At 32.7% G+C, this 27,711-nt stretch overlaps 1 protein-coding gene across 1 annotated transcript; it reads left to right on the top strand.

Annotated features, from left to right (window-relative positions):
- Positions 1–23,854, top strand: LOC140444191 (macrophage mannose receptor 1-like). The gene is made up of 11 exons (XM_072535916.1): positions 1–159; positions 287–360; positions 5,066–5,174; positions 8,311–8,562; positions 10,523–10,614; positions 10,671–10,779; positions 10,986–11,243; positions 11,889–11,968; positions 13,221–13,329; positions 17,225–17,428; positions 23,635–23,854. The coding sequence occupies exons 1-11, from the start codon at positions 87–89 to the stop codon at positions 23,811–23,813; spliced, it is 1,539 nt and encodes a 512-aa protein (XP_072392017.1). The 5' UTR covers positions 1–86; the 3' UTR covers positions 23,814–23,854.
- Positions 23,855–27,711: the final 3,857 nt, after the last annotated feature.

The raw sequence follows: 27,711 nt of genomic DNA, 5'->3' as shown, positions 1-27,711 counted from the left end.
ACGGCCCAAAGATAAACCTTATTATATAAAGTTATCTGCTGACGATTCGACAATTTTATTTGAAAATTTCAAATAATTTTACGAAAATGTTGCCCCAATCGGCAATTTTAGTTTTGTTCGTTTCCGCTTTCACCTTCGCCGATGTAGCTCCTAAAAGAGGTAAGTTGAATAGAGCGGTTATGCTTTAATTAAAAAAACTACAAAAAAGTATTTTTACTATAAAAAAAGTAATCTTAAGATCGATTCCAGTAGAGTTAGTTATAACAAAATATTTTTCTGTTTGTAGCATTAAGTCCAGGTCAAGTACTTCCTCTTGTAAAACATGGAAAATACAACTATTTTGTTGGTACTACCTTTAAGGTAAGTAGATGCACACAATAGCTTATTTATTAATAATTATTATCTAGTTTTTGATACCATAAAAGCATGGCACACTGTGTCGCAACATGAATTGCTACCTTGTATTTCGTAATATCCTGTGGAACATAAAATTGTGACCTTGTTTCTTTTACACATCTATGTAGATTTCTCAAAATGTAAATGGTGTATAAAAAATTGATTTATATGAAAAATGGTTTAATACAAAAGAGAAAAGATCGTAATTTTTGCCCATAGGTACAAAATAAAGAACACTAGTTAACCACAAACATAAAATATGATTAGATTACCAAATAAGTTCACATATAAAACAAAAAGACCAAAAAACTGAAAAAAAAGACAGAAAGGTGAAAAAAGAATTACTTTTTCTTGTTGTTTTTATTCTTGTGGTGGTGTATTTTATACAGCATGTAGGCGTTCATTCTGGTTGGATTATGCGCAAGGATAAGAAAACAAAAGCTCTAGTTAAGCAAAATAATTGGGAAGAGAAGCAGAATTGATTAAATACACAAGTGTACCTAGACAGAAAAAGAACTTCAGAATCTTAAAAAAAATTGAGGACTTTACAATCTTGTCTACAAAACAACATTAAAGAAACAGCAACAGAAGCTCTAGGAAAACGCAAAGTCATATTAAACAAAAGAAACAATAGCAATACACCATCGTTCAAAAAAGAAATAAAAGAGAAATGTAAAGAGAAACGAGAGGTCTACACAAATTACAAAACGTCAAATACTTCTATGGTACACAAAAAAAATTTGGAAATTTATAAGAAACCAACGAAAAGAAATGGCAGAATTGAAGGAATAAAATAACATACTAGCAAACGAATGGAAAAGATGCCTGGCAGAACTGTTAAAGGGAAAGGAAAATAGTAATCAACACAATAACGTACCTGAATAGGGACACGAAATAGAAATCCGTTTTCAGGAAGTAGAGATAGTTATAAACTCATTCAAAAATAGAAGGTCACCAAGACCAGACTGAATAACCAACGAGCTTCTAAAATACGGAGAAGAAAGTAGAAAACTAGAGATGACAAAACTTATACAGAAACTAACATTGCACTGCAAGATACCAGGGAAGAAACATCATAATGATACCAATATTTAGGAAAGGAGATAAAGAAGATCCTAACAATTATAGAGGTATAAATCCACTAAACACCGCACTTAAGCTTACCACAAAAGTCCTAACCAACAAAATCAATAAACTAACAACTATCAGATGAACAACAAGAATTCAGATCCGGAAGATCCTGCGTAGACGCCGTATTTGTACTAAGACAAATTACAGAAAAATGATCGGGTACAATAAACCAGCATCTCTATGTTTTATAGACCTGACAAAGGCTTTCGATCGCATTCAACTCGAAGACGCCTTAAACCTACTGTATAAAAGAAACACATCAATCAATACTATACACATCATCAAATACATCTACTTCCATAATCGAATACAGGCAAAGATAAATAGACAACTAACACAGTATGTACCAGTACAAAGCGTAGTCAGACAAGGTGACTCGTTAAGCTCTTCTCTTTAATTTAATAATGAAGAAAACAATACAGTCAGTACATATAAGTCATGGTTACAGAATAGAAACCAAAGAAATCCAAATATTATGTTATGCAGACGACGCCGAATTAATCGCCGAGACGGAAGATGAGCTACAAAAAATTAACACACATCTTCAATACAACAGCCAAGAAATACAATGTGATAATATCAGCAGAAAAAATCAAATGTAAGACAACCTCTAAATACCCACTACGATGTAAAATCGAAATTGATGGGAAAATAATAAAGCAGGAAGCAAGGTTTAGAGATTTAGGAATAGATATAACTAGTTAACAAATCTTAGAAGCAAGTAATGTAGCGGGATCTTTTAATGACATAATCTGGAAGAACAAACACCTAAAACAAGACAAAAACAAGTATCCATAAAGCAGCAACTAGACCTATAATAACATACACGGCGGAGACAAAACCTGACACATCTAAAACGAGACAACTACTAAAAACAACAGAGATGAAAATACTTCGACGAATATTAGGAAAAAGTTTGTTAGATAGGGAGAGAAGCGGAAACATAAGAAGAGTATGCAATATAGAAGATATAAATGGATGGGTGACACAACGGAAACAGGAGTCGAACGAACACATCAGTAGAATAGCAGAGGATATTATAGTACGAGTAGCACGAGATAAGTCACCAAATAGATAAAGAAGTCTTGGCAGATCCAGAAAAAGATGGTGCAATAACTTAAACAATTTAGGAGGCTAATATTGAAGAAGAAAGAGGCTTTAAAGCCTACATACAAGAAGGAGGAAGAAGGAGAAGACAATCTAGTCAATAAATTCATAAAATAATAAGTACATATGATGAAAGATGAAGGGCTTGACTCAGATACCAAATTAAGGGTTCAGTGTAAATCTTGTTTTTTTTTATAAATGTGTAAATTTTACCGTAATAGGATATTTACTTTAACCAAGTAGTATCAATCTCTCAATGTGTTACTTCTGAGTATTCATTATCTTTCTCGATTATATTGCTGTGTATTGCTTCTATTAGTTTCCTTTCGTATAAGTACTTTGTTGAGTCGTCTTTTAGGCTTTCCTCTGGTATTTTTGTGATATATTTTATTTATTACTGATTGTTGAATTGTGAATTGATGATTCGTGTTTTTTCTACTACTAATTTGTGACCACTTCCCATTTCTGCAGATTAACGCCCGCACGTAAAAGATTTTAGAGAAATGTATTTCCCTATTTGTAAGTAATAAGTCAGCTATGAAGACAAAAAAAAAAGAAAGTACTACCAGATATGAAAACTACCTCACACTGTCACTAATAACACATGCTAATAACACCAATAAAAACAGATTAAAAACATACCTACATTACCAAATACTACAGGAACAAGCGGGGTTTGTAAAGAGTAAAGGTGCACGGGAACAAATCCTGAACCTGAGACAACTCATTGAAAAGTTTGGAGAATTTCAAGTACCGATGATTATATGCTTCGTTGACTACCAAAAGGCATTTTATTGGGTAAACTGGATAAATCGTGGTCCATTTTGATAAAAATGGGCATACCAATGCACCTGGTGGCACTTATTAAGAATCTGTACCAGTCCAATATAGCATCAGTACGACTATATCAGAAGTTCTCAAACCAATTCAAGACCGGGAGAGGTGGTAGACAGGGATGCGTCTTGTCACATGACTTATTCAACATTTATGGTGAATTATATAATAATAAAACATACTTTGTTTTCAAAACTTTCATAAAATTTATTATAATATTTAATCACTACAGCTGTTTCGGCAGAGTACCTTTCTCAAGTGATCAATTTTTGGATGTGTTTACAATTTATAGTCTTTACGACATATGTTGAAGAGGGAAGGACTTGTTGAGAAGAAGTCTTAAGTTGGTCATTTAGAATTATGTCTGTGTTTTTTAATTTTTAATTTCCATAGATTCTAATAAAGATAGCTTAAGGCCTTTATTTTGGATGATAAGAATTTTAAATTCGTCATTAAAAGAATGATTATGATCTAGAAGGTCAAGTGCGTATGTAGAATCTGTTTTTCCATTTTTAAATGCCCTTTTATGTTCAGCTATTCGTTTATTAAAATTTCTGCCAATTTGACCGATGTAAGTTTTTGGACAGTCGCCGCATTTAAGTTTATATACTGTATAATATATATATATATATATATATATATATATATATATATATATATATATATATATATACTGTGTAAGTGCTTTTCATTTGGGGTCTTGTTCTTTTTAATATATTTGCCTAAGTTGTTGTTTGTTCTTAAAGCTGGTGTTATTTTTGATGTTATTTTGTCTGTATATGTAATTGAACAGATGGTACTGGGTTTTTCTCTGGTGGTGGAAATATTAATTTCAGGGTTTTCTTGTATAGTTTTTGATCTAAAATTTTATTCAGTGTTTGTTCGTTGTACCCATTGTTTACTGCTATTTGCTTAATTATATTTAATTCCGTCTCAAAGTTGTAATTTGGCACCGGAATTTTTATTAATCTATGTAACATGCTATGATACGCTACCAGTTTATATTGTGTGCTACTATTATGTTTAATACCTATTAAAGTTAACTATCTATTATAGTCATAATAGTGCTATATAGTGGTTCTGTCGCCTAATATGAGATCTTTTTGTTGGACAACAATCTTCAACTATTCTCTTTCCTTTTTATTGACTCTTATACGGCACATTTCGTACTCTTTAAATAGTTCTCTAATCATACAGGTTAAATTGTCATAATCTTAAGCAACTATTACTTGATCGTCCGCAAAGTTGGACTGTACATCATAAAGTTGGCAGTTGATATCAGTTTTTAGTTTTGTTATGGGTTGATTGTATAGTACTTTGATGATTTTTATTAATTCTACATGAATAGTCGTACTTTCCATTGATTGCCACAGCTTTTTCAGTGAGATGCTATCACAAGCTTTCCATAGGTCGAAGAACAACATATGAATTTATTGATTCTGTGCCATCTTTTTTTCTGTCATCTTTTATGATCAATATTTTATTATTTTCACGAATAATCAGTAGTCATTGAAAATTATTTATGTAGCTTGTTGTTTTAGTTTTACGTATTATCGTTGTAAAACGATCTTTAAAATAATCTTTATGACGATTACAGGCAACTCAACTGCAAGCTCTCAGGTTCTGTAGAAATATCAACATGACTTTGCTGGACATCGAATCAGAAGCAGAAAACGAAGCCGTATACAAATTTATCAAAGATAAAAGTAAGTATATATAAATTTAAATTAGGTAAGGATATATAAATTTAGGTAATAGTATAATCCAAACAAGTATAGTATCACTAAAAAAAATTTCCACACGAGTGATTTGTCTTACTCTCAAATTGAATACAAGGTATCATATGAAATTAATACAGGTTCATGCACCAACAACAGACCATGATAAAGAAGAAGTGGATCTATTCTATGATGATATAGAAGCTGCTCTTAAAGACCATCAACTACATTTTACTTTTATATGTAGTGACTTTAACACCAAAACAAGAATCCAATCCAACCCTACATAAACACCACTTGGAAACTCTGGCTTAAATGGTAGAAATAAACGTGGCCAAATACTGTTAAGGTTCATGCTGCAACATTAAGTATTATAAATCAACAGATTTTTTAAAAAGAAATCACAGAAAAGATGGACATAACAAGGTTCTACTGGAAAAACTCAAAAAGAAATAGATTTTATTATCACGGACAAAAAACACACCGTTAAAGACATCACGGTTCGAACCATGGATTAAACCATCAGATGTAGATAGTTTTCAGCAATATATTTCCGACATACTTAGTAGTCCTGAAACAGAAAATAATATAAACGACTTAATATTAACATTAAGATGGGAAAGGCAGCGTAAGAGGATGTGGTACCATCATGTAAGACCAATGGATGAGAATAGACTCCCAAAAATTGTCCTAGAAAACAACCCGCCCTGTTCAAGACCTCCCGGAAGACCACCTAAAAGATGGAGGATAGTTGGCACTCTAGCTCCCAGGAAATTAACCAGAGGCAGCTTCAAAATTAAACAGATCGAAAGATCTCCAAGAAGTAGAACAAGAAAAAGAAGACTTAATATTAAATTAACAAATGCCTTACTGAAAAGTCAAAACAAATTCTGTCCTAGAACTCAAAATAAAAAGAAGATTGGACAAAATACCAGGCAACTAATGCAGAAAAGAAGAGAAATGAGAAGCGAGAAGGAAACTAAAGCTGGCAAACTACAAAAATAATTAAACAAAAAGAAATATCCAAAGCTGTTAGACAAGACACTCGAAAATACAACCAAAACCAAATTGATCATACCATTAAGAACAATAGGAGACCCCATGAATTAGATAACTACAGACTCATGTCTTCTTAGTCACCTATACAAACTCCTAACAAGAATACTAACGAAACGTCTTGAGAAAAAATCTTGATTTCTACCAGCCAATAGAGCAAGCGGGATTTCGTACCGGATTTGGAATAGATGATCACCCACAGAGCATTAAAACGGTAATAGAAAAGACTATCGAATACAATTAACCATTCGTTCTGGATTTTGTAGATTTCCATAAAGCCTTTAACACAGTAGAATTTGTCAAAATCCTGGAAGCACTACAAACATGCGGCATTGACTATCGATATACAAGGTTAATTTACAATACATACAAGAACGCAACTATGTCGGTGACACTACATAAAAACACGGATCATATGGCAAAGACTTACGACGCAGAATAGGAGTTACCGATGTAATTTCCCGAATTACCATACTGACATGAAAGTGGACCGGACACGTTGCCTGAATCCATGACGAAAGGTAAACGAAAATATTGCTTAAGTGGAGGCCTAGGTTAGATAAAAGAAGTAGATGAGGACCTCCTATTCGTTGGACTGAAGATCTCAAGAAAATGTTAAGTGCTTAAGATAGAGCACAATGGAAAAAAATGAGGGAAGCCTATGTCCAGTAGTGGACACAAAGGGCTGGGTAATGATGATAATCATGATGATATAAATATTAGAAGAGATTAAGTGCCATCTATATTTTTTTAAATTAACCAAATATAAGATCATCATCATCATCATCATTCAATCTTCGCTTATCCACTGCTGGACATAGATCTCCCTCATAATTTTCCATCTATTTCGATCTTGTGCCTCTTGCATCCAATTCCTATGACAACGTTTTAGATCGTCAGTCCAACGTGTTGGTGGACGACCTCTGCTTCGGTAGGCATCATCTCTTGGTCTCCATTCCAGTATCCGCTTTGTCCATCTATTATCTGTCATTCGAGCCACGTGACCTGCCCAGTTCCATTTCAGTGTTGCTACTCTCTCTGCTGCATCAGCCACTCCTGTTCTTTGTCGTAGCTGGCGATTTGGGATCTTGTCTTGTAGTGAAACGCCCAACATAGCACGCTCCATCGCCCTTTGACACACACGGATCTTTTGAACTGTTCTCCTTGTCATGGTCAACGTTTCGGCACCGTAAGTTAACACTGGCAAAACACACTGATTAAACGTTTTTCTTTTAAGGCATATTGGTATATCAGACGATTTGACAATATGGTTCAGCTTGCCGAAGGCTGCCCAAGTCAGTCTTATACGACGGAGAAGCTCAACGGTTTGGTTATCTTTTCCTATGCGAATCTCATGACCTAGGTATTTATAGGCCATTACCTGGTCTATGGATCTTGTTCCTATGCATTTATCTTCGCTGACTACAAGATTTGTCATCATCTGGGTTTTAGATATATTTATTTTCAATCCCCCTTCTAGCGAGGAAAGGTAGAGCTGATTTAAAAGTTCTTTGGCCTCATCTATCCTATCAGCTATTAGTACAATATCATCTGCAAACCTTAGATGGCTAAGCTTTTCTCCGTTTATGTTTATGCCCTTGTCGGTCAGTTTTGCCCTTTTACATATATATTCCAAAAGCGTAGTGAACAGTTTCGGCGATATGGTGTCCCCCTGGCGTACTCCACGTTGTATCGGGAATTTCTGGGTTTGACGATCACCCACTCTAACACTGGCTGTTGCGTTTTGGTATATATGTTTAATTATATTTATATACCGATAGTCAATTCGGCATTCTGTCAAGGCTTCCAACATTTTTTGTTGATTTACGGTGTCGAATGCCTTTTCATAGTCGACAAATATTAAAGCTAGTGGTTTATTAAATATAAGATAATGATCGCAATATATAGCTTTGTAATTTTATCGAATGTACTATGACATCTTTTATTGCTTTTAGAAAGAGTGGCGATACCAAGAAAACTCACTTTTAAACGAATAACGATTTAACGAATATGTTACTTTAGAAACACCCTGTACATATTCTAACACATATTTTATTATTTTTTGTAGACGAAGGTGACAACTACTGGTCTTCGGGAAGCAGAATCATCGACGGAAAATCCTGGTTGTGGTTAAGTACCGGCAAAGAAATCGAGTACACTAACTGGGACAATGGCGAGCCCAACACCAATGACGATTACTGCTTAAGTCTGAGGATCGATAACCGTAATAAGGTATTCTGGCGTGACGATGGCTGCGGTGCTGAAAAACCTTTTATATGTAAAGCAGCTGCAGATGAAAATGAAAACAGACAATCAAAAGGTATTTAAGACATATTTTTTATAATAAAATCATTTAAAATATTTTAACTACATCATTTTACACTATTCATGGGCATGGGTATTCTGACTGACCATGAGGTTTTTTCATTTATCATTTAAATTTAAATTTTATCGGGAATTTAAATCAGAAATAAAAAATTTTGAGAAAACATAATACTGGTGTACTAATCAACATAATATGTCTCAGTATCTAAATAGTTTCATTTTTTTAGCAGCAGCGTTAAGTCTAGGTGTTAGTTTATGATAGGAAAGTCCTTTCTATTAAAAAATTACCATATGCTAGCTGATTCTAAAGCAAGTTGCTTAAATATATATAATATTTAAAGACAAAATATTGAAACTACTTGAATTGGTATTTTTTTTATAAATATTAAACACATAATTTAAACGTTTATTAGAGTTTCCAAATCCATAGAGACCTATTGATTGAAATTCGTTTGTGGAGTTCATAGTTAAAGTGTTGATGTCATGGTGATCCTCCTGAGAAGGCATTCTTCTTTTTTGAGTGCCTCTCCTATCGGAGATTGGATATCATTAGGGCGATTCTAATTTTATTTTCTACTTTTTTAGATAATTCGTTAGTGGTTCAGTCAAACACTCTCTTAAATTTCTCATCCAGGACATTCTTCTACGGCCTGGATTTCTGCGTCCTTGGATTTTTCCTTGCATTATATTTTGTAGGAATGTGTACTTTTGTCCTCTCATCAGGTGGACTAAGTATTCAAGTTTTTTTTTATATGCAGTATAACTACTGGATCGTTATTTATTCTGCGTATTACCTCTTCATTTGTAATTTTATCCACCCAACTTATTTTTAGTATACGGCGGTAGCACCACATCTCTAGGCTTTCAAGATTTTTAACATTCCTTTGTTAAAGAGCCCATACCTCAACACCGTAAAGCAAAGTACTGAATATAAAGCATTTTAACATTCTAGTTCGTAGCTGAATACTAATATCACGATTACAAAATAATTTTTTCATTTTTATAAAGGTAGATCTGGCAATTTCAATACCTCTTTTTATTTCGTGATTTTGGTCACCTGTTTCATTAATGAAGGTTCCCAAGTATTTGTATTCACTTACTTTTTCGAGTTGGGTACCGTTTATTGCGATACTAATGTCATGTATTAGATTCTTACTGAAGGTCATATATTTGGTTTTTTTGACGTTCATCATTATGCCGTAGTTATTACATATCTCATTCATACTTTTATTTAGATGTTGTAGATCTTTCGCTGTTCTTGCCATTATCACAGTATCGTCAGTATATCCAATGTTATTAATAACTGCTCCATTAACTATTATCCCTTCGTTTGCATGTGAGAGAGCTTCTTGGCAATTTGTTCACTGTAAATATTAAACAAGAGAGGTGACAATATACAACCCTGTCGTACTCCTTTACATATTTCTATTTCGTCCAATGTTTGGTCTTCTATTTTTATATTAGCTCGCTGATTCCAGTACAGGTTTAATATTATTTGTATGTCTCTGGTGTCGATGTTCTTACCCTCCAGTATTTCTTTGAGTTTATTGTGGCGTACTTTGTCAAAGACTTCTTCAAAGTCTATAAAGCAAGTGTGTACCTCTTGGTTAACATCTAGACATTTCTGTGTTAGGACGTTTAAGGCAAAGAAAGCTTCTCTTGTACATAATCCTTTTCTGAATCCCATCTAACTTTTGATAGATTCGGTTGAGATCCCTAAGAAATATTTTAAGCAGATGACCAAGGAGATTGTTTGATGATCTGAACATTGCATTGCCTTAGTTTTCTTTGGTATAATGACCAACGTAGACAGCAACCATTCTTGAGGTATTATACCAGTGAGAAGGCATAACAATATTTAATATAGTGGTTTCCCATTACCGTTTTTTCCGTATGCCGTTGACCATTAATTTCGCTTTTCACACGTTTTTAATTAACACTTTTATTATTTTTAGTATGGTCGAACATTTTTGAACGTACCAAAGGATTGATTTCTGATGAATTTGTCTATGGAGACAAATACTACTATTTTGCAAGACAATTCAAGGTAAGAATAAAAAACGACCTCTAAATAATTTATTTTATGTAAAAATTAATTTCTAGGGTAGTTTCGCCCAAGGTTTCCAATTCTGTGACACCATTGGTATGGTACCTGTTTCTATAACCTCACAAGACGAAAATGACAGAATATACAAGCATCTTAGAGATACAAGTAGGTACAACCAATACTTTCTTTTTATTTTCTTTTACTTAAGCCTTTCTACTAGTTAATAAGTTTGATTAATTTTCAGTTACATTTTAAAGAAACATTTAAAGAATTAAAATGTACCTATCCTGAAAATAGTGTTTGTAAAACTTAAATACTTAAATTAAATCTTTGATTTTACACAAATGCTTTACCCATTATCTTCTTTTCAGATGCTGAGAACAACTGGTGGTCCTCAGGTGCACGATCAACTGACACTGTCCACTGGTTTTGGTTATCCAATGGACAACTTGTTAATTACACAAACTGGGCAATTTCAGAACCTAACAACAGACTTAGTGAGCAATGCTTAGCTTTGGTTTTCAATAAGGACAAAGGACTCTACTTCTTTGATGTTGGATGCCATGTTACACATCCAGTTGTATGCGAAAGGCCAGTCAAACAAAGTAAATTGAGTAAAAGGGAAACACGTAAGTATATTCTTAGGTAAAATTAAAAAAAAATAAAAGAAGAAAATAAAAAAAAATAAAATAAAAAAATATAAGAAATAAATAATAATTAAAAAAAATAAAAAAAAATAAATAAAAATAAAAAAAAGAGAAAAAATGAGAAACTTAGACAGTCCACAGTTTAGTAGCTATTGCATTAAGTAGATAGCTGCAGAAGAGTTTGCTATGGAACTCTGAGGACCTCATCACCTATTTTATATATAAATGACTAAAAATCACCCAATGAAAAAAAAACTAGAGACAAATTACCAAAAAAAAGACTATGTATTAGACATTAACACTACTTAGTAATATATTTAGGCTAAGATTAGGTTAAGAAACAATGACTAATGAAAAAATGAGTAAAAATTGGAAGATTGGTGATGGAACGATAGAAAACAAAAGTTCTTATTATTTTATTGTTAGATAAAATGAAATTTCCTCATTTAAGTAAAGGTCAAATCCATTACTTAATCAGATAAAAAAATTTAGCAAACCAAAAAGCGCTCAGTTTTAACAAATTCACTGAGATGTAAGTTATTTCTAACAAGAAATTCTACAAACTAAACTATTTTTTGTCATTATTTTTGTATATTACCATTTGTCACTTTACTGTTTTATTTTTAGAAAAGCCTTGGTTAAAACGTGCCCAAGCTGTCAAGAAGCAAAACACTCTTGGAAAATATTATATAGAACAAGATTTCGAGGTATGTACTTAACAAGTTGTATTATATTTTATTACTAGTTTTTTTACAATTATTTTTAGGGGCGAAAACAAGGAGAAAACCTGCCCACTAATTTACCCAAAAATATGCGTTTATTTTACAAAATATGCATTTCTTTTAAATAAATGGACTATATAATATATTGGAATTTCCAGTTACTTAATTATACTATTATCCTTTCAGTAGACACTGTTGTTTGTAGTTTTTTAACAATATTTATTATTATTGGCATATTTTGTTTATTTACGTAGTTCAAAAAGTAGTCCACAATTTTTGTAATAGTTTGATTTGTTCTCTTTTTTACTAAAGCAATTACAATTATTTTAAAATGAGAACATATCACTCTTCAAGAACTATCTTGAACCAAAATATTATTTTACTAATACTTATCATAAAAAAATATAAGAGATGTCAAAAAACATATTAAAATTAAATAGGAATATTTTTAAAGTCATTGCAAATTGGATTTATATGCTTTAAACAAAGAGACTTTATACAAATAGAACAAAAATATTTAGTTTTTTGATTTTCCTTCCATCCACAGTCACCACACCTCCTAATTGCTCCAACAGTTCTTTGAACAGGCACGACATCTTCATCCAAATGATAGATCCCCTTTAGTCGAATTCTTATTAACTTGGGTATATGGATATTTAGAATTTGATTCTTCCGATGGTTGTACACGAGGCTAAATGCTAAATTTGTAAAAACTTCCCGTTGGGTCTTTGTGGAATTTGGAATGGTACAATTGTAAATAACATAGGAATTTATTGCTGTAACATTTAAAAGGCTGTACAAAACCACCATAGGCCATCTTCATAATTTATCTATGATATCAACACCGCTTATAGAGTTATGCAACATGAATGGCTAAGAATACGCAGAGAGAGGCCTTCTCTGACTGAAGAATTAAGAAATGATTTAAATGATTCCAAACACAACGGCAGTGAATCTGATCATGAAAGTAAATACAATCATGTAACATGATACGATGTACTTATAAATGTTTCCTTTATATACTTTTTATAAGCCATTATAGTTAAAATATTATAAGCAATAACGGTTTTTGACCTATTGTAAATCACATGTTTTTGGAATGCAACTGATTCGTTAGGTCAAGCACTAAAATCAGCTTGTTCACGTACACCATAATTTTTTTAGCAATATATAGATTGATTAGTATTGCCAATAACTTACACCATACACCATAAGTTACATATATTCATACTTTCAGGCAACTCACGATGAAGCTGTTGAATATTGTAAGTTCTTGGATATGCAACTTTCTGAGATTAACTCTCTACAGAAAATAGATAGAATTACCAGAGAATTAATACTTGTCGGTAAGTACTTATACTCATTAATTAATGCTTTATCATAGGTATTTCACATTTTTTCTTTATAATTTGTTTAAGTGCTGTTTTTTGTAGATTTGTTGGCGTTTTTAATTTTTTTCAAATTAAATTACCGTTCTTCAAATAAAAAAGTTTGCATTATTTATTTAATTCGGCATGTGATTTCTTGATTGTAAATTAAACAACACCCAAGATATTTTTATACACTGCTTTTACCTTAATAGCACAGACAGAAGCAGCTAATGTTTACTTGGGCAGTACAGGAGCGAAGAGAGAAGAAGACTGGTTCAATGAGGAATGTAAAAGATCATTTTGCTAAATAAGGCAAAGTTGGAAAAAGACAATAATGGAACCCAAGAAACAATTACAGAACATGGGACGGAAAGGAAAGAAGCTAAAAGAATCTGCAGTCAAAAAAAGGATATTTGAAAAAACCATTAAAAACAATGGTGGAGTATTACATCAGCAAAGAAATAAAAAATTTATATCAAGAAGTAAAGAAAAACAGACAAACAAATAACACGCAAACAATTTTTTGTAGGAATAAAGAAGGATTGCTCCTTGGAAATACTACAGAGAAATTAAACACATAGGTACAATATTTTGAAGAACTGCAAAATAAGGAACAACAGATGCAACCAGATGAGGCAATGGGCTAATCAGATGATAAGGATAAGGAGTATGTAGAGGAACCAACAGGACAGAAAATAAAGGAAACAATAAAATGGCTTAAAAACGGTAGAAGCGCAAGGGAAAATGGAATCTCGGCGGAAATTTTAAAGAAAGAAGGAGTCACACTCCAAAGAAAGCTATGTAATTTGATACTGAGAGTGTGGAGAGAGAAGAAAATGCCAGAGAGATGGAGTAATGCCATAATTTGCCTAAAACATAAGAAAGGTGACAGAATCCTTTGTGAAAATTACAGAGAGATAGCGCTACTGAATATTGTGTACAAAATATTAGCAAAGATCATACGTAATAGATGAAAAAATACGAGAATGGCATAGTAGGTGAATACCAAGAAGGGTTTAGAGCAGTAAAATCGACAGTAGATCAAATATTTACCTTGAAATCGATACAAATAACAGTTACGAACAAAACCTAGGACTCCACATAATCTTCATTGATTTTAAACAGGCATATGACTCTATCGATCGAGAAAAGTTCTACAAAAGATATAAAGCTCTACAAACTTTAGAAATATCAAAACATTATTGAAAATGTCTCAATAATGAAAGAAAGTAAGATCCAAACTACATTTTCCATTATAAACAGCAATGTATAGCATACGCAGATGATGAAGCGAAAACAAAGTATATGGAAATGCATTTTAGTTTAATTTTAAATTTTGAAACAACTATGTCACTTTGATTAAAGTTATGCATAATTTTTGTATATGCATAATTTTTAAAAATTCTACCCACTAGTAATCAAAAACTAATCTCAAATAATATAAATTATTCGACTGTCTTTCATTTGGTGCCAAGTCTTTACCGATTTTCCGCCTCATCACGATGTACGATTTCCTAAACCTTTTTTGTATTCTCTAATACAAGCATCAGCAATAAGATATCGTCTGAATTAAAAGTTTTTTCGAAGATGTAGATCACATTTTTTCCTTTGTATAATTTAAATGTATGTTTCATGATAAATGTTCTTCCAACAATGTCAGTGATCGTGTTAAAAACACTGTACACTGCGTTGTACCTATACATATATATGTATCAAACCATATTGTAAATAAAATTATAGATTTCAGCAAGTCGTTCATCTCGGACCAAAGTTTCGCTTACATCGCGAGATTAAATAGTTTAGGTTTATTACATGCTTGGGGCCTAAATACACCAACATATGCTAAATATGCAAAAGGAAGCGATTATACTAAAATTTTAATCTACTAGTTGTAGTTAAGTAGTGTTTGATCAGTGTATGTTCATAAATCGGAGGTAAATGTTCTTTAAAGATGAGATTAATGCATATGGCGAGCGGTAAAAATAACATTCAGTCAGTCTTTTCCAAATTATTGTAATTTCTATTTAACAAATCAGGGATTTTGTAAAAAGATGAGTGTATAAGAACTTAGATGCTATCTCTCTAATATTTGAAACATAGCCTTAAATATAGAAGATAGAAGTTTATTCTCATGAACAGTCGGGTTCCCTATTTACATTTTTATTAACAAGTTTTCAATTCCTACTTCACAGATATATCTTGCGTAAATCCTTCTTACCAGGTCTTCTTTAGCATTTCTTTCCTACTCTTCAAATAGAACTTACAACTTAAATATCTTTTCCGTTCTATCATCCTACCCTGTCCTCTCTTATTTTGATTATTCATTTCATTATCCAATATTTATTTTCTCAATATTTTTTGCTTCATCTATCAACTATTTTTATTTTAGTCGCATATATCTTGCTGATGATCATTAGCTTGGTTTTGCTGGGGTTTATATCCAGTCCATATGTTCAACTTGTTTCCGTTATTTTGTTCATTAAGTTTTGCAGCCCTTCTATGGTATTGAAAAACACTATTGTATCATCTGGATACCGCAGGTTATTGAGCTTGACTCCATATATTGAGTTGCCTTCATCAATATCTTTTAGAGCCTCTTCAAACATGTGCTACGACTACAGATTAAATACCAGTGGTGAAATTATGCACCCCTGCTCATTCCCCTTAATATTTTGACTGATTGATTCCAATACAGGTCAGCTATTATTTTTAGGTCTCTTCATATCCTCTTCAGCCCTTCCATCATTTGTTTATGTCTGACTCTATCAAAAGCCTTTCTTGTAGTCAATCAGGTATGCAAAAACATCACAGTTGACAGACTCATCGTCACCGTCATATGAAGACATTCTCATGATAATATTACTCGAACGACTGATTTCGGCTTCCAGTGTTTATTGTTAAGTTTTCTATAATACGCAGTTCTCTACCATCAATGTCCTCTGTTCGTAATATGTTGAAAAGCTGTAAGGCTTAATATGTTTCTGTTAAAACCTTTTTTGAGAATTAATAAAGCTACATAGATATGTTTGTATTGATTGTGGCACTATTGGACAAGTATACTTAAGAAAAAAAGTACCTCAAGGGTACCAAGTAAATTCCTAAAACTAAATTGTGTTTTGAGTCCATTTATTGAGATGCCTTCATCAATATCTTTTAGAGCCTTTTCAAAAATGTGCTCCAAGTTCAGATTTATTATCAGTGGTGAAAATATGCACCCCTTTCTTACTCCCCTTAAGATTTTGCTCTGATCTGTATATTCTCAATCTACTCGGAGCACCGTTGATTGATTCCAACACAGGTTAGCTATTATTTTTAGGTCTCTTCTGTCAATCCCTGTTCTCTTCAGAACTTCCATTATTTGTTCATGCCTGACTCTATCAAAAAGCCTTCTTGTAGTCAATCAGGCATGCAAAAACATCACAGCTGACATCTCTACATTTCTGAAACAGTACCTGTGCTCTAAACAAAGCTTCTCTCGTACCAACAACGTTTACAATTCCAAACTGGTTTTCTGATTTGCATTTCCGGTAAATTCTTTTGTGGATGACTTTTAAAAACAGCTTCAGCAGATGGATCATTCAGCTTATGGTCCTATAGTCTTCACAAACTTTTGCTACTGCTTTTTTGGGCAAAGATAGAAGAGAGGTACGAATTCCGATTTGGGCCACTTTACTTATCATGTATAAATTGCTTAAAGTTTTATTTAACTAAATTTTCTTCATATTACTATTTCCATACATATGTAGTTTATGTGCGTATTGAAAAATAATAAAAACCTTTATTACAATTTTAACATACCGCAAAATTTTCGTAACACACATTATAAACCCATCTATTATTTTCTTTTACCAACTGATATTTTTATTTTCAGCTGACAAAGGTCCTTTCCATATTTCTGGTAAGAGGTCTAAAGCTGACTGGGTATTTGATAGTAACAACCAAAAAATGGAATATACCAATTGGCAGCCAGGAAAACCTGAAGAGGCATTGAAATATGGTTGCATTCGAATGAGTGATCAGGGAAAATGGGTAGATGTAAATTGTGATAAAAAATCTCTTTTCATTTGTGAACAACGTAAGTATTTAAATTGTGGGATAATATTGTTCTAGACGATCGAAAATGAAATTAAGCAGCACTTCAAATTATATCCTAAGATTCTTTTCCCACCTTTTTCTAGATCTTACTACAGATTTTTGCTATCTGGTCCTTGAATATATCTCGTTCAACAAAAAACCATTTACGCAGCAAATTATAAGTTAATCTCTCTAAAAAATTAGCAGGCTTCCAAGAGTATACGACTTTTTTGTGGAATTTAATTAAACAACTTTATATGGTACAAAGGTCTTGGTTTTAAGTACCTCAAGAAATTTACTAGCTTGAACCAAAAAAAAAACATAATTTTCTGATGATCTATGTTCTGGAAATCAATGTCTTGTAATTTTGTTTGAAATCTTTTTGAAAAACTAAATATTCAACGTGTTATAAATTGTTTAGTTTATGATGTTAACTGCTCTTATTGGCCACTGTGGTAAGCTGTATGTTTCTCTTAAATATTTATGCTAAACACACAGCAGCCTAAATATTAGTTCAATTTAAAAATTTGCGTATGTGTTTGCTTCTTGACATAAAGGATAAAACAAACAAATTGAATAGTCTTAGCTAGCTATACTATTTGCATTATGTTAACCGATAATTTCCTTAAAGATGCACTTTTTAATATATGCAATTTCTTGCTAAGACTGCAGTAATAGGTACACCGCATTGATCAAATCAGATCTCAAGATCTGTTAAATAATGCTTTCTCCTCCACGAAAGTGATGTAAAGCTCAGACCACAAAGATTCGCTTTAATAGAGTTCGTACAAATTTTTCACTAAACAGACAAAACAAAAACAAAACAGAAACTTGTGTTAAATAAAACAAAACTGCAACTTTTTTCAAACTTTTTAAAGACTGGTGTGTTTTGGTTTTCAGGCCCCGCTGGGAAGCGGTAACATCAATGTGTTTTGGAGTGTTTTGAAACTCAATTTTATTTGGTGGAAACGGTCATTCGTTTATTATTGTCGCTTGAATAATCTTAATAAGAATTTCGCACCGAATTTTGGCTCGGAGACTTTCTTCAAAATAAAAGTTTAGTGAAACTTAATTGATCATTCCTGAAGGTTGCTAAGGTTCCAATGAACAGTGGACTTCTTAAGAACTATGTACCTTAACCCATTAACGCCGGCCGTACTTATTTGAGTACGCCTATAAAACTAACCATTCTATTGAATTTTAAAATGTTTTGGGCTATTAGTCACGTTTTCCCTTATCGAGATAAATAGCTTGTCAGTATTTGGCTTTAGTTCCCTTTAAATACAACCAGATGTGATTATACAGTGCTTCGTATTACACGAGTTTCAAAAGAGGTGTAGTTGCAGAATAAAAAACATTTTTTCATCAAGAAAAAAATTATATTTTATAAGTTTTATACTGGAAATTAGAAGTCCACGTACTATTCTAAATGTAAGTATTCACCATAACAAATTTATTTTATATTTGGTCGGATTTAACAGCCACTATATTTTACCATCCCCAAACGAGGACGTTAGGCACAAATATGCCTAATTCGTGTATTTATTAAAACCTTCCAAAAATTGGAACAAGCCTTGGAAGAAGCTTATAATGAGGAAAATGAACAACTGGAGAGTATTGATCTGTCACCAAATTTTGATGAACTGTCTTTATAATCAAGAATATGATGATGATATTGTAGAAGTTCCGAATTACATTCCAAATGAAATTCCTGGAACTATAGAAACCTCTTAAGTCTCATGATAAACCAGAAGATGTAAGAACTTCTGATGAAGTTTCGGGTGGACAATCAAAGGAATATGCTAATTTTTTAAAACCAAGTGGGTAAAAACCGATTTTCGATTTACTACTACAACAGTAAATATATCATTTGATGAGGAGAAAAAAAAGTTGAAGAATATTTGAGGAATTTATCACCAATTCAAATTTTTGAAAAATTACTTACTGAAGAAATTATTTCATACATTTGTGATCAGTCAATTTTATACGCACGGCAAAAAAATAATCACTCTTTTACAATATCTCCAAACGAAATGAAAACTTTTTTGCAATATTATATCTATCTGGGTATAACCGATTACCATGACAGAGGTTATACTGGTCATTAGATGAGGACATAAAAGACAGGTACTTAGAAATAAAAAAGTTTGTTCATCTAGCGGATAATGCCAAAATAGGCAATTTTAAAGATCGTATGTACAAAATTAGACCCTTAGCAGATACAATTATAGAAAAATTTTGCCAGTGGGGGTGTTTCCATAGAGATATATCCACAGACGAATCCATGGTGAAATATTTCGGCCATAACCCAGCAAAACAATTTATTAGAGGGAAGCCAGTCAGATTTGGATATAAGAATTGGATGATAACTGGTTCCACTTGATATTGTTATGGTTTTGACGTTTATTGTGGAAAAAAGAACAAATGATACTGAAGATACTAAAGGAATACCATTTGGAGCTAAAGTCTTAATCTTTTAAAATACCAGCCCGAACTATTTAGAAATGAAATTGTTTTCGATAATTATTTCACGACATATCAACTAATGACATACCTGAAACAAAAAAACAAAGGCCACAGGAACTGTAAGAGAAAATCTTGTGCAAAAATGTCCAGTAATGGAGTCTAATGTGATGGATCATTTAGAATTCCTTCGTCATATAGTAGACGTGAAGAGATGGTGTCACTTCAAGGACACAAAGAAAACGAAAAGCTGGTTCCAGCATTGAAGTAACCGAAGGTTTTCAGTTTCCGGAAAACTGGAAAAACAGTGTTGTGTGGGTCATATGAAGGCAACGTGGGTATGCAAAAAGTGTGAAAAAACAATGTGTATTGAAATAGGATGTTTTGAAAAATACCATACAAATACAATTGTTTTTTGAATATATGTAATAAATGTAACCCAAACATCACAATTTTGTACCGTTTACCATTTTTTCTACGCTAGTTGCTTTTTAGGCGTTAATGGGTTAATAGATGCTTACCAGAGACATAAAAACTTAAGGTACCCAAAGAACGGCAACTATAAAAATAAAACCCGTAAACTAATTTTCGAAACCAAATTCAGATTTTTGCTTTAATCTGTGCCTTCTAAAAATTGCAAGGCAAAACAGACGTTAATAAAAATGTTATTAGAGACATGGGGAATCTAAAATTTGTATTCCACAACATATCTCCTCAACTAAGCAAAATTCCTTAGCAAATTGGTTTCTAGTACTCGTACAGAGTATATCGGAATAAAAAGGACAAGGAAGTTAAGAGTTGATTTTACGTACAGTGCGTCTGTGAATCTGTTTATACGTATTTCGGCCTAATAGGCCTTTTTAGAACGGCTTTCACAGTCGCTCTGAACGTGAAAATAAATCTATTCTGTCTTAGGGAGCAACTCTAACATGGCTTCGAATGGAGGCAATCCGATTTACTCTGTACGAGTACTAGAAACCAATTCGCTAAGGATTTTTGCTTAGTTAAGGAGATATATGTTGTGGAATGCAAATTTTAGATACCGCATGTCTTTAATAACATCTTTATCAACGTCTGTTTTACCTTGCAATTTTTAGAAGGCACAGATCAAAGAAAAAATCTGAATTTGGTTTCGAAAATTAGTTTACGGATTTTATATCAGATGTCGCTATTTGCGTCCATTCGAAGCCATGTTAGAGTTGCTTCCTAAGACAGAATAGATTTATTTTCACGTTCAAAGCGACTGTGAAAGCCGTTCTGAAGAGGCCTATTAGGCCGAAATACGTATAAGTGGATACACAGACGCATCTTAACTATCTTTTGCTTTTTATAAAAATAAAATTAAAAAAATGGATTTCTACCAAAAAATGATTAATTGCTTAACATCAATTGGGGAACATCCATAAACTACGTCGTAGACAAGAGGGTGGGGGTACTTTTCTTATAAGGATGGTATACTACATAAGTGGATATCTGACGTCGTTTGGTGTACGTTAGTTTGTCAGTATTGTCTATATAATTGTAAGTTTTTATAAGCTTTTACCAGAGTGTAGCAATATGTAAAGTATTAGATCCACTTGTAAACAAAGTTTTATATTTAATTTAAAAAATTTCAGAAATAAGATTGAATTTTTGCAAAAATTACTGAAAAATCAGTCACGAGTCGACGTCAACATAAGGGATTGCCTCGACTGTAAATGATAATTTACGACGAAGGGGAGGGGGTATTAAAAAGTTCAACATTTTTATTGTACACTTGGATATAATATTAAAGAAAAATAATAAGAAGCATAATTTTACAATATCAACCTGAAATAGGGAATTATAAAAAATTAAGAAATCTGGCACAGGGCTGAATTTTGTACCTATGCAGTTTAAATATGATGCAATGAGTTTTATGCGTTTTCTTCTCCAAACGTGTTGGTCGGATATTGAAGAAAAAACTGTGCTTTGACTTTCTCGTGACCACCAGTGGAAAAGAGCCGAAAACAAAAACAAAACTTAAGCCAAAAATAGTCCGCTTAAAGGAAATAGGAGATTTGGTTTTGTTTCAGTTTTGTTTTTGTTTTGTAAATTCTAGAAAACACAAAAAAAATAAACTTAAGTATGAAAAACCTCCATTACAACGAAAGCCATACGGTTGACCTTAAATTTTTTAAAATCCTAAGTATGAAATAGCATTTATAAATGGCATTAATTTTCCAACAACTCCACTGTATCGATATGCAGACTGACTTGAATCATCTTGGTATCTTTATTACGATTGGATCTTTCTTTCTTCTTCTTACTTCTATTAGATCTTTAATTTCCTATTACGTCTTATAATATTACGATCTACAAAGTAGCAAAAGTCCATTTTAGAAAGATATTTCTGAATTACCATAATTCAGTATTTTTTTCAGTTACATTCACTAATATCTTTATTTGTTAATGTTATTTTTTTTTAATTCTACCATACATTCTCCCAATTACAATTATTATAATATTTAATACTTCTAAAACGCTTCCTGTCGTCTACAAATGGTGTAACTCTGCTGTAAACTGCTGTAACATTACAGCCGTATTTCATGCATCTGGCAATATGTCTAAATCGATATTGGTCGGTTTTTGTCAATTGTTATTCTTAAATTAAATCCTCATCTAGGCTGTTAACCAACTCACCATTGATGTTGCAGCCAAATTAATGTTTAACTCTTTTCTTGACGAATAATATAAGATATTTTATAACAAAATATATTTCTACCTTGGAAGAAGACCGTCATATCTCCAAAAAAGTAAACAATGTACATACTATGTACTATGTAATGTTAGATATGCTAACTTTTTGTTTGATAACGTTGTAAATTTAATTTATACCTAAGGCCGTCAGATGGTAGAAGTGTCGTTAATGTTAATCAAAAATTTGTTTCGACATTTTACATAAGACTGTCATTTTACATAATACAATACTTTCTACAAAGAATAATAAGAAAAATAATACATTATTTTGAGTTGTGTCAGTCTTGTACAGAAGTTGAGGTTATATATAAAGTGAGTTGTAGTATTCTTATATATATATATATATATATATATATATATATATATATATATATATATATATATATATATATATTATAAGTGATGTCACAATTTTAAAAAATTATTAGACCTTTTTAAGTTTTGAACCCAACTATCTTAAATTATTTCGACTTACATTAAAAATTTAACATTAAAAAAAATAATCCAATTGGAATTACTTCAGATTATAAAAATTTCTCAAGGATTTAGGGATAGACTCATGCTTAAGTTGACTTCTGTCAAAAGAATAAAGAGACTGTATTGTATAAAGTTAAATAATGAATTTTCAAATGAAGACAAATATTTTTTTAACTAGAATTTACTGCAAAATGACAGTTTTTTCAGTAAATATGACATATCTTCACTTGTAAAAAAACACCTAAAACAATTTTAATAAAGAACTGAATTATCTCCAAACATCGAACATATATTTCTTTAAAAGAACGTCACAACTCAAAAGTTTTATGTCTAAAGTATGGAATTGACTATATCTTTTATAGGATACACACAAAAGCTAAAATATTAGACTGTTCGCAGTTATGATATTTTTAATATTCGTCCATTTTTTAAATGAACATTTTCGAAAAATGTTACATTTGGATATATGACGGTCTTGTTAAAAAGTAGCCATATATTTATCAAATGTACTATCGCGTTTAATCTGATATTCGTATTTATTTATTACAGCTGGTGCTGACGCTGATCTAGGTGATGACTGTCCACAACCCGTAATCAACGTATACATCAACAACAACATGCCAGCTTTGGAGCATCAAACATTTATTCCTATTAGAGTAGATGACAAATCAGCTGGAGACGAACATTCGGTTCTTGTCCAGAACAAATGGGATACTTGCAGCAATTAATAAAATGTAAATAAAAATGATAAAATCTGCTTACCAATAAAGTGTGTTTTTTATTTTGGTGGGGTTAAAATACGAAATTTGTGGTTTGAGTTAACAAGAGAAGATAGAAATTTTCAACAAAGAAATGACATCTAGCAAAATCTATAGAGAATATTTAGGTAGATATGTCTAAATATAAGTATCGCATATACAGTAATTATATTTGTCGACTACGAAAAAGCATTCAACACCGTAAATCAACAAAAAATTTTGGAAGCCTGACAGAATGCCGAATTGACTATCGGTATATAAATATAATTAACCACATATACCAAAACGCAATAGCCAGTGTTAGAGTGAATGATCGTCAAACCCAGAAATTCCCGATACAACGTGGAGTACGCCAGGGGGACACCATATCGCCGAAACTGTTCACTGCGCTTTTAGAATATATATGTAAAAGGGAAAACTGATCGACAAGGGCATAAACATAAACGGAGAAAAGCTTAGCCATCTAAGGTTTGCAGATGATATTGTACTAATAGCTGATAGGATAGATGAGGCCAAAGATCTTTTAAATCAGCTCTACCTTTCCTCGCTAGAAGGGGGAATGAAAATAAATATATCTAAAACCCAGATAATGACAAATCTTGTAGTCAGCGAAGATATATGCGTAGGAACAAGATCCATAGACCAGGTAATGGTCTATAAATACCTAGGTCATGAGATTCGCATAGGAAAAGATAACCAAACCGTTGAGCTCCTCCGTCGTATAAGACTGACTTGGGCAGCCTTCGGCAAGCTGAACCATCATCATCATATAACGGGGGTCCTACGGCGATTGCCGCTTCCCGCATTTCAGCCTCCATCTTTTCCTATCTCTCCAATCTCCCTCTTCTAAGCCTCTAGAACCATATTTTCAAATCGTCTGATATTCCAATATGTCTTAAAAGAGAAACGTTTAGTCAGTGTGTTTTGCCAGTGTTAACTTACGGTGCGGAAACGTTGACCATGATAAGGAGAACAGCTCAAAAGATCCGTGTGTGTCAAAGAGCGATGGAACCTGCTGTGTTGGCCGTTTCACTAAGAGACAAGATCCCAAATCGCCATCTACGACAAAGAACAGGAGTGGCTGATGCAGTAGAGAGAGTAACAACACTGAAATGGAACTGGGCAGGTCACGTGGCTCGAATGACAGATAACAGATGGACAAAGCGGATACTGGAATGGAGACCAAGAGATGATGCCTACCGAAGCAGAGGTCGTCCACCAACACGTTGGACTGACGATCTAAAACGTTGTCATAGGAGTTGGATGCAAGAGGTACAAGATCGAAATTATGAGGGAGATCTATGTCCAGCAGTGGATAAGCGAAGATTGAATGATGATACAGTAATTGCGTCCCAGTAGGAGCAAATGGGCAACCAGCGAATAAATTGGCTGACATGATAGTAATATGCGGGGTAATACTGAAGTTTGATTCTTAAAAAAAATTCAGGCACTAAATGGCCTAGACTCTTTTCAGGTTGTCTTTTAAAAAAAGATCTTCTCTAACTTCACAAAAATTAGACTGAAATGATATCTGTTAAGGTAAAATATTCCAACAATACAACAAAATAGGTAGGATCCTAAAATCTTCAAAGTTACAGGTAAGAGAATGTGTTGGTAGAAGCCTTTAATAGAAAAAGAGTTTCTGAATAAATTGCTTGCATTCAAGAGAGGAGGTGGAAATGACAATGTATAAAAGAACTGGATATATGGATTTAGAAATGAATTAAGGGAGGTATTGCATTGTATTAAGGAACAAATGTGAATGAAAATATTTCGCATTAGTTAAGTAAACCATTACAAATCAAATCATGTTAACTAGAATGAAAAAGTTAAAAGAAAATACAAAACTACAGTTCATTCTTTTTCCTGTTAAGTATATGGTCTTTTTTGAAGGTTGGAAATCATCACGATTATTTGTATTTTATTTCAGCTGCCCTAAAAGTTGATATACAGAACACTTAAACCATTCTCTTAAAGTTACGAAACAAAGGCATTTGTTTTACTCCAAAGTTACATTTTCATATGATCTTTCCTCGAATGATAACATACATAAGTTGTATTTTGTCCCCCTCATCTCATGGATATCTTATTTATTTATAAGTATCTTTGTGCAATATATTCTGGTCGCCGTTTATCACATTCCATTCACTATTTCTTCTTTTCATGTATATAGTTTTCAGTGAGGTTATTTTTTTCCATTACTGCTTTTATTTGCCCATTTCTCTTTACCTAGTTCCTCTTTATCTGTATGTAGGATGCCCCCTTTTACTTCTTTTATTTGGCTTTTATTTCCAAGTTTTCAGCGGTATTCTTGTCTCGTATATCCTTCGCATATTGTCCATACAAGAGCAATTTTTGTTTCTCTATTTCGTTATTTAGTATCTCCTTCACATGCAATAATTCTCTAATTCTATTATTTCTAATTGTGTATATTAGTGATAATCTGAAGCTTCTTCTCCAAAATTCTGTTCCGTCTATTCTGTTTTTCATATTTGTATTTACACCCACGTCTCTTATATAAATATATTGCATTTTACTACTACTACTACTACTACTACTACTATCGGTTTACAGCGTTCTCCGACGCCTTCCGACTCCTAACCGCCATTCTTCTCTATTCAGCCATAGGCCTGGAGGGATTTCTCTTTCCTCTAGTTCTTTTTCAATTCCCTCTCTCCAGCTTTTTCTCGGCCTTCCTCTTTTCCTTCTCTTTTGTGGTGTCCACGTCAAAATCTGTTTTGGAATCCTGTCATCTGGCATTCTCTGTACATGGCCGTACCATATTAACTGTTTTGTTTTTATGTCATCATTTTATGTCATTATTGCATTTTATGATAAATAATTTCCAATTCCCAGCTTCCAAATTCTTCTTTCAGCATCTTATTATATAGACGTTCTCGTCTTTGCCTTTTTGACCATGATTTGATCATCGACAACCAGAAGGCTATGGATATAGTTTGTCATCAATTTTTACTCCCATCTTCTCACATTTCTTGTTCCAGTTTTTTAGTGTTTTATCTATACAAAGTTTAAATAGGGTTGATGACTGGCACTATGCTTATCAAAGTCGTTTTTTGAATTTAAAGGGTTTTGATTAGCTTTTTAGCTTTGTTCGACGATTGTCTTCGTAAAGTAATTTTGTGGAATTTTTTACGACGTTACATGGACTAGATATTGTAATTCTCGTCTCTTTATTTCATCGCTTAACCCTCTGTCGGTCGCATGTGTATCAAAATGATAAAAACTCGCCAATTTACAACGCTATTATTGAACCCTAAAGTAAGGAGAACCCACCTTCATAGTACCTTCCTAGACCGGTTTAGTCTACCGCTCCACGTATTCGTAACGTCCTAGTAATTGAGTGTATTTACATACAGGCGTATTATATCATATTGATACATTGCGATGTGTAAGTGCTGTTTTAGTTTGGTCATATTTTAGGCTGTTTTCGGCCTACTTATTATAGATGAGTCATCATCATCAATGGCGCTACAACTCTTCGTGAGTCTTTGCCGCGTTTACTATTGCCTTCCATGTTTGTCGGTCCTGTGCCAGTAATTCCCATTGTCGCATTCCCATTTTCTTTAGATCTTCTTTGACTTTATCTTTCCACCTTTTTCTAGGCCGCCCTACAGACCTTCTTCCCTCTAGCCATTATAGGTGAGTGTTATTTCATATTTTTATTTTCAGTATAATGGCTGCAAAGCGGATTTACAACCTAAATAATCCGAATGATAGAGAAAATCTTTGAAAATTTATGTTAGAAGAGGACGAAAATAAAGATGCTCCTAACCAAGTGAAAGATTTTGAGGATAAACCAGACTCAGATGCGAAAGAGCAGCCAACGGATGAAAGAGTTGATGACTCT

The sequence above is a fragment of the Diabrotica undecimpunctata genome, chromosome 6 (assembly GCF_040954645.1).
Source record: "Diabrotica undecimpunctata isolate CICGRU chromosome 6, icDiaUnde3, whole genome shotgun sequence".
Classification (NCBI taxonomy): Eukaryota; Metazoa; Arthropoda; class Insecta; order Coleoptera; family Chrysomelidae; genus Diabrotica; species Diabrotica undecimpunctata.
Note: the sequence above shows the minus strand (reverse complement) of the source record. Positions and strands in the feature narration are given on the sequence as shown.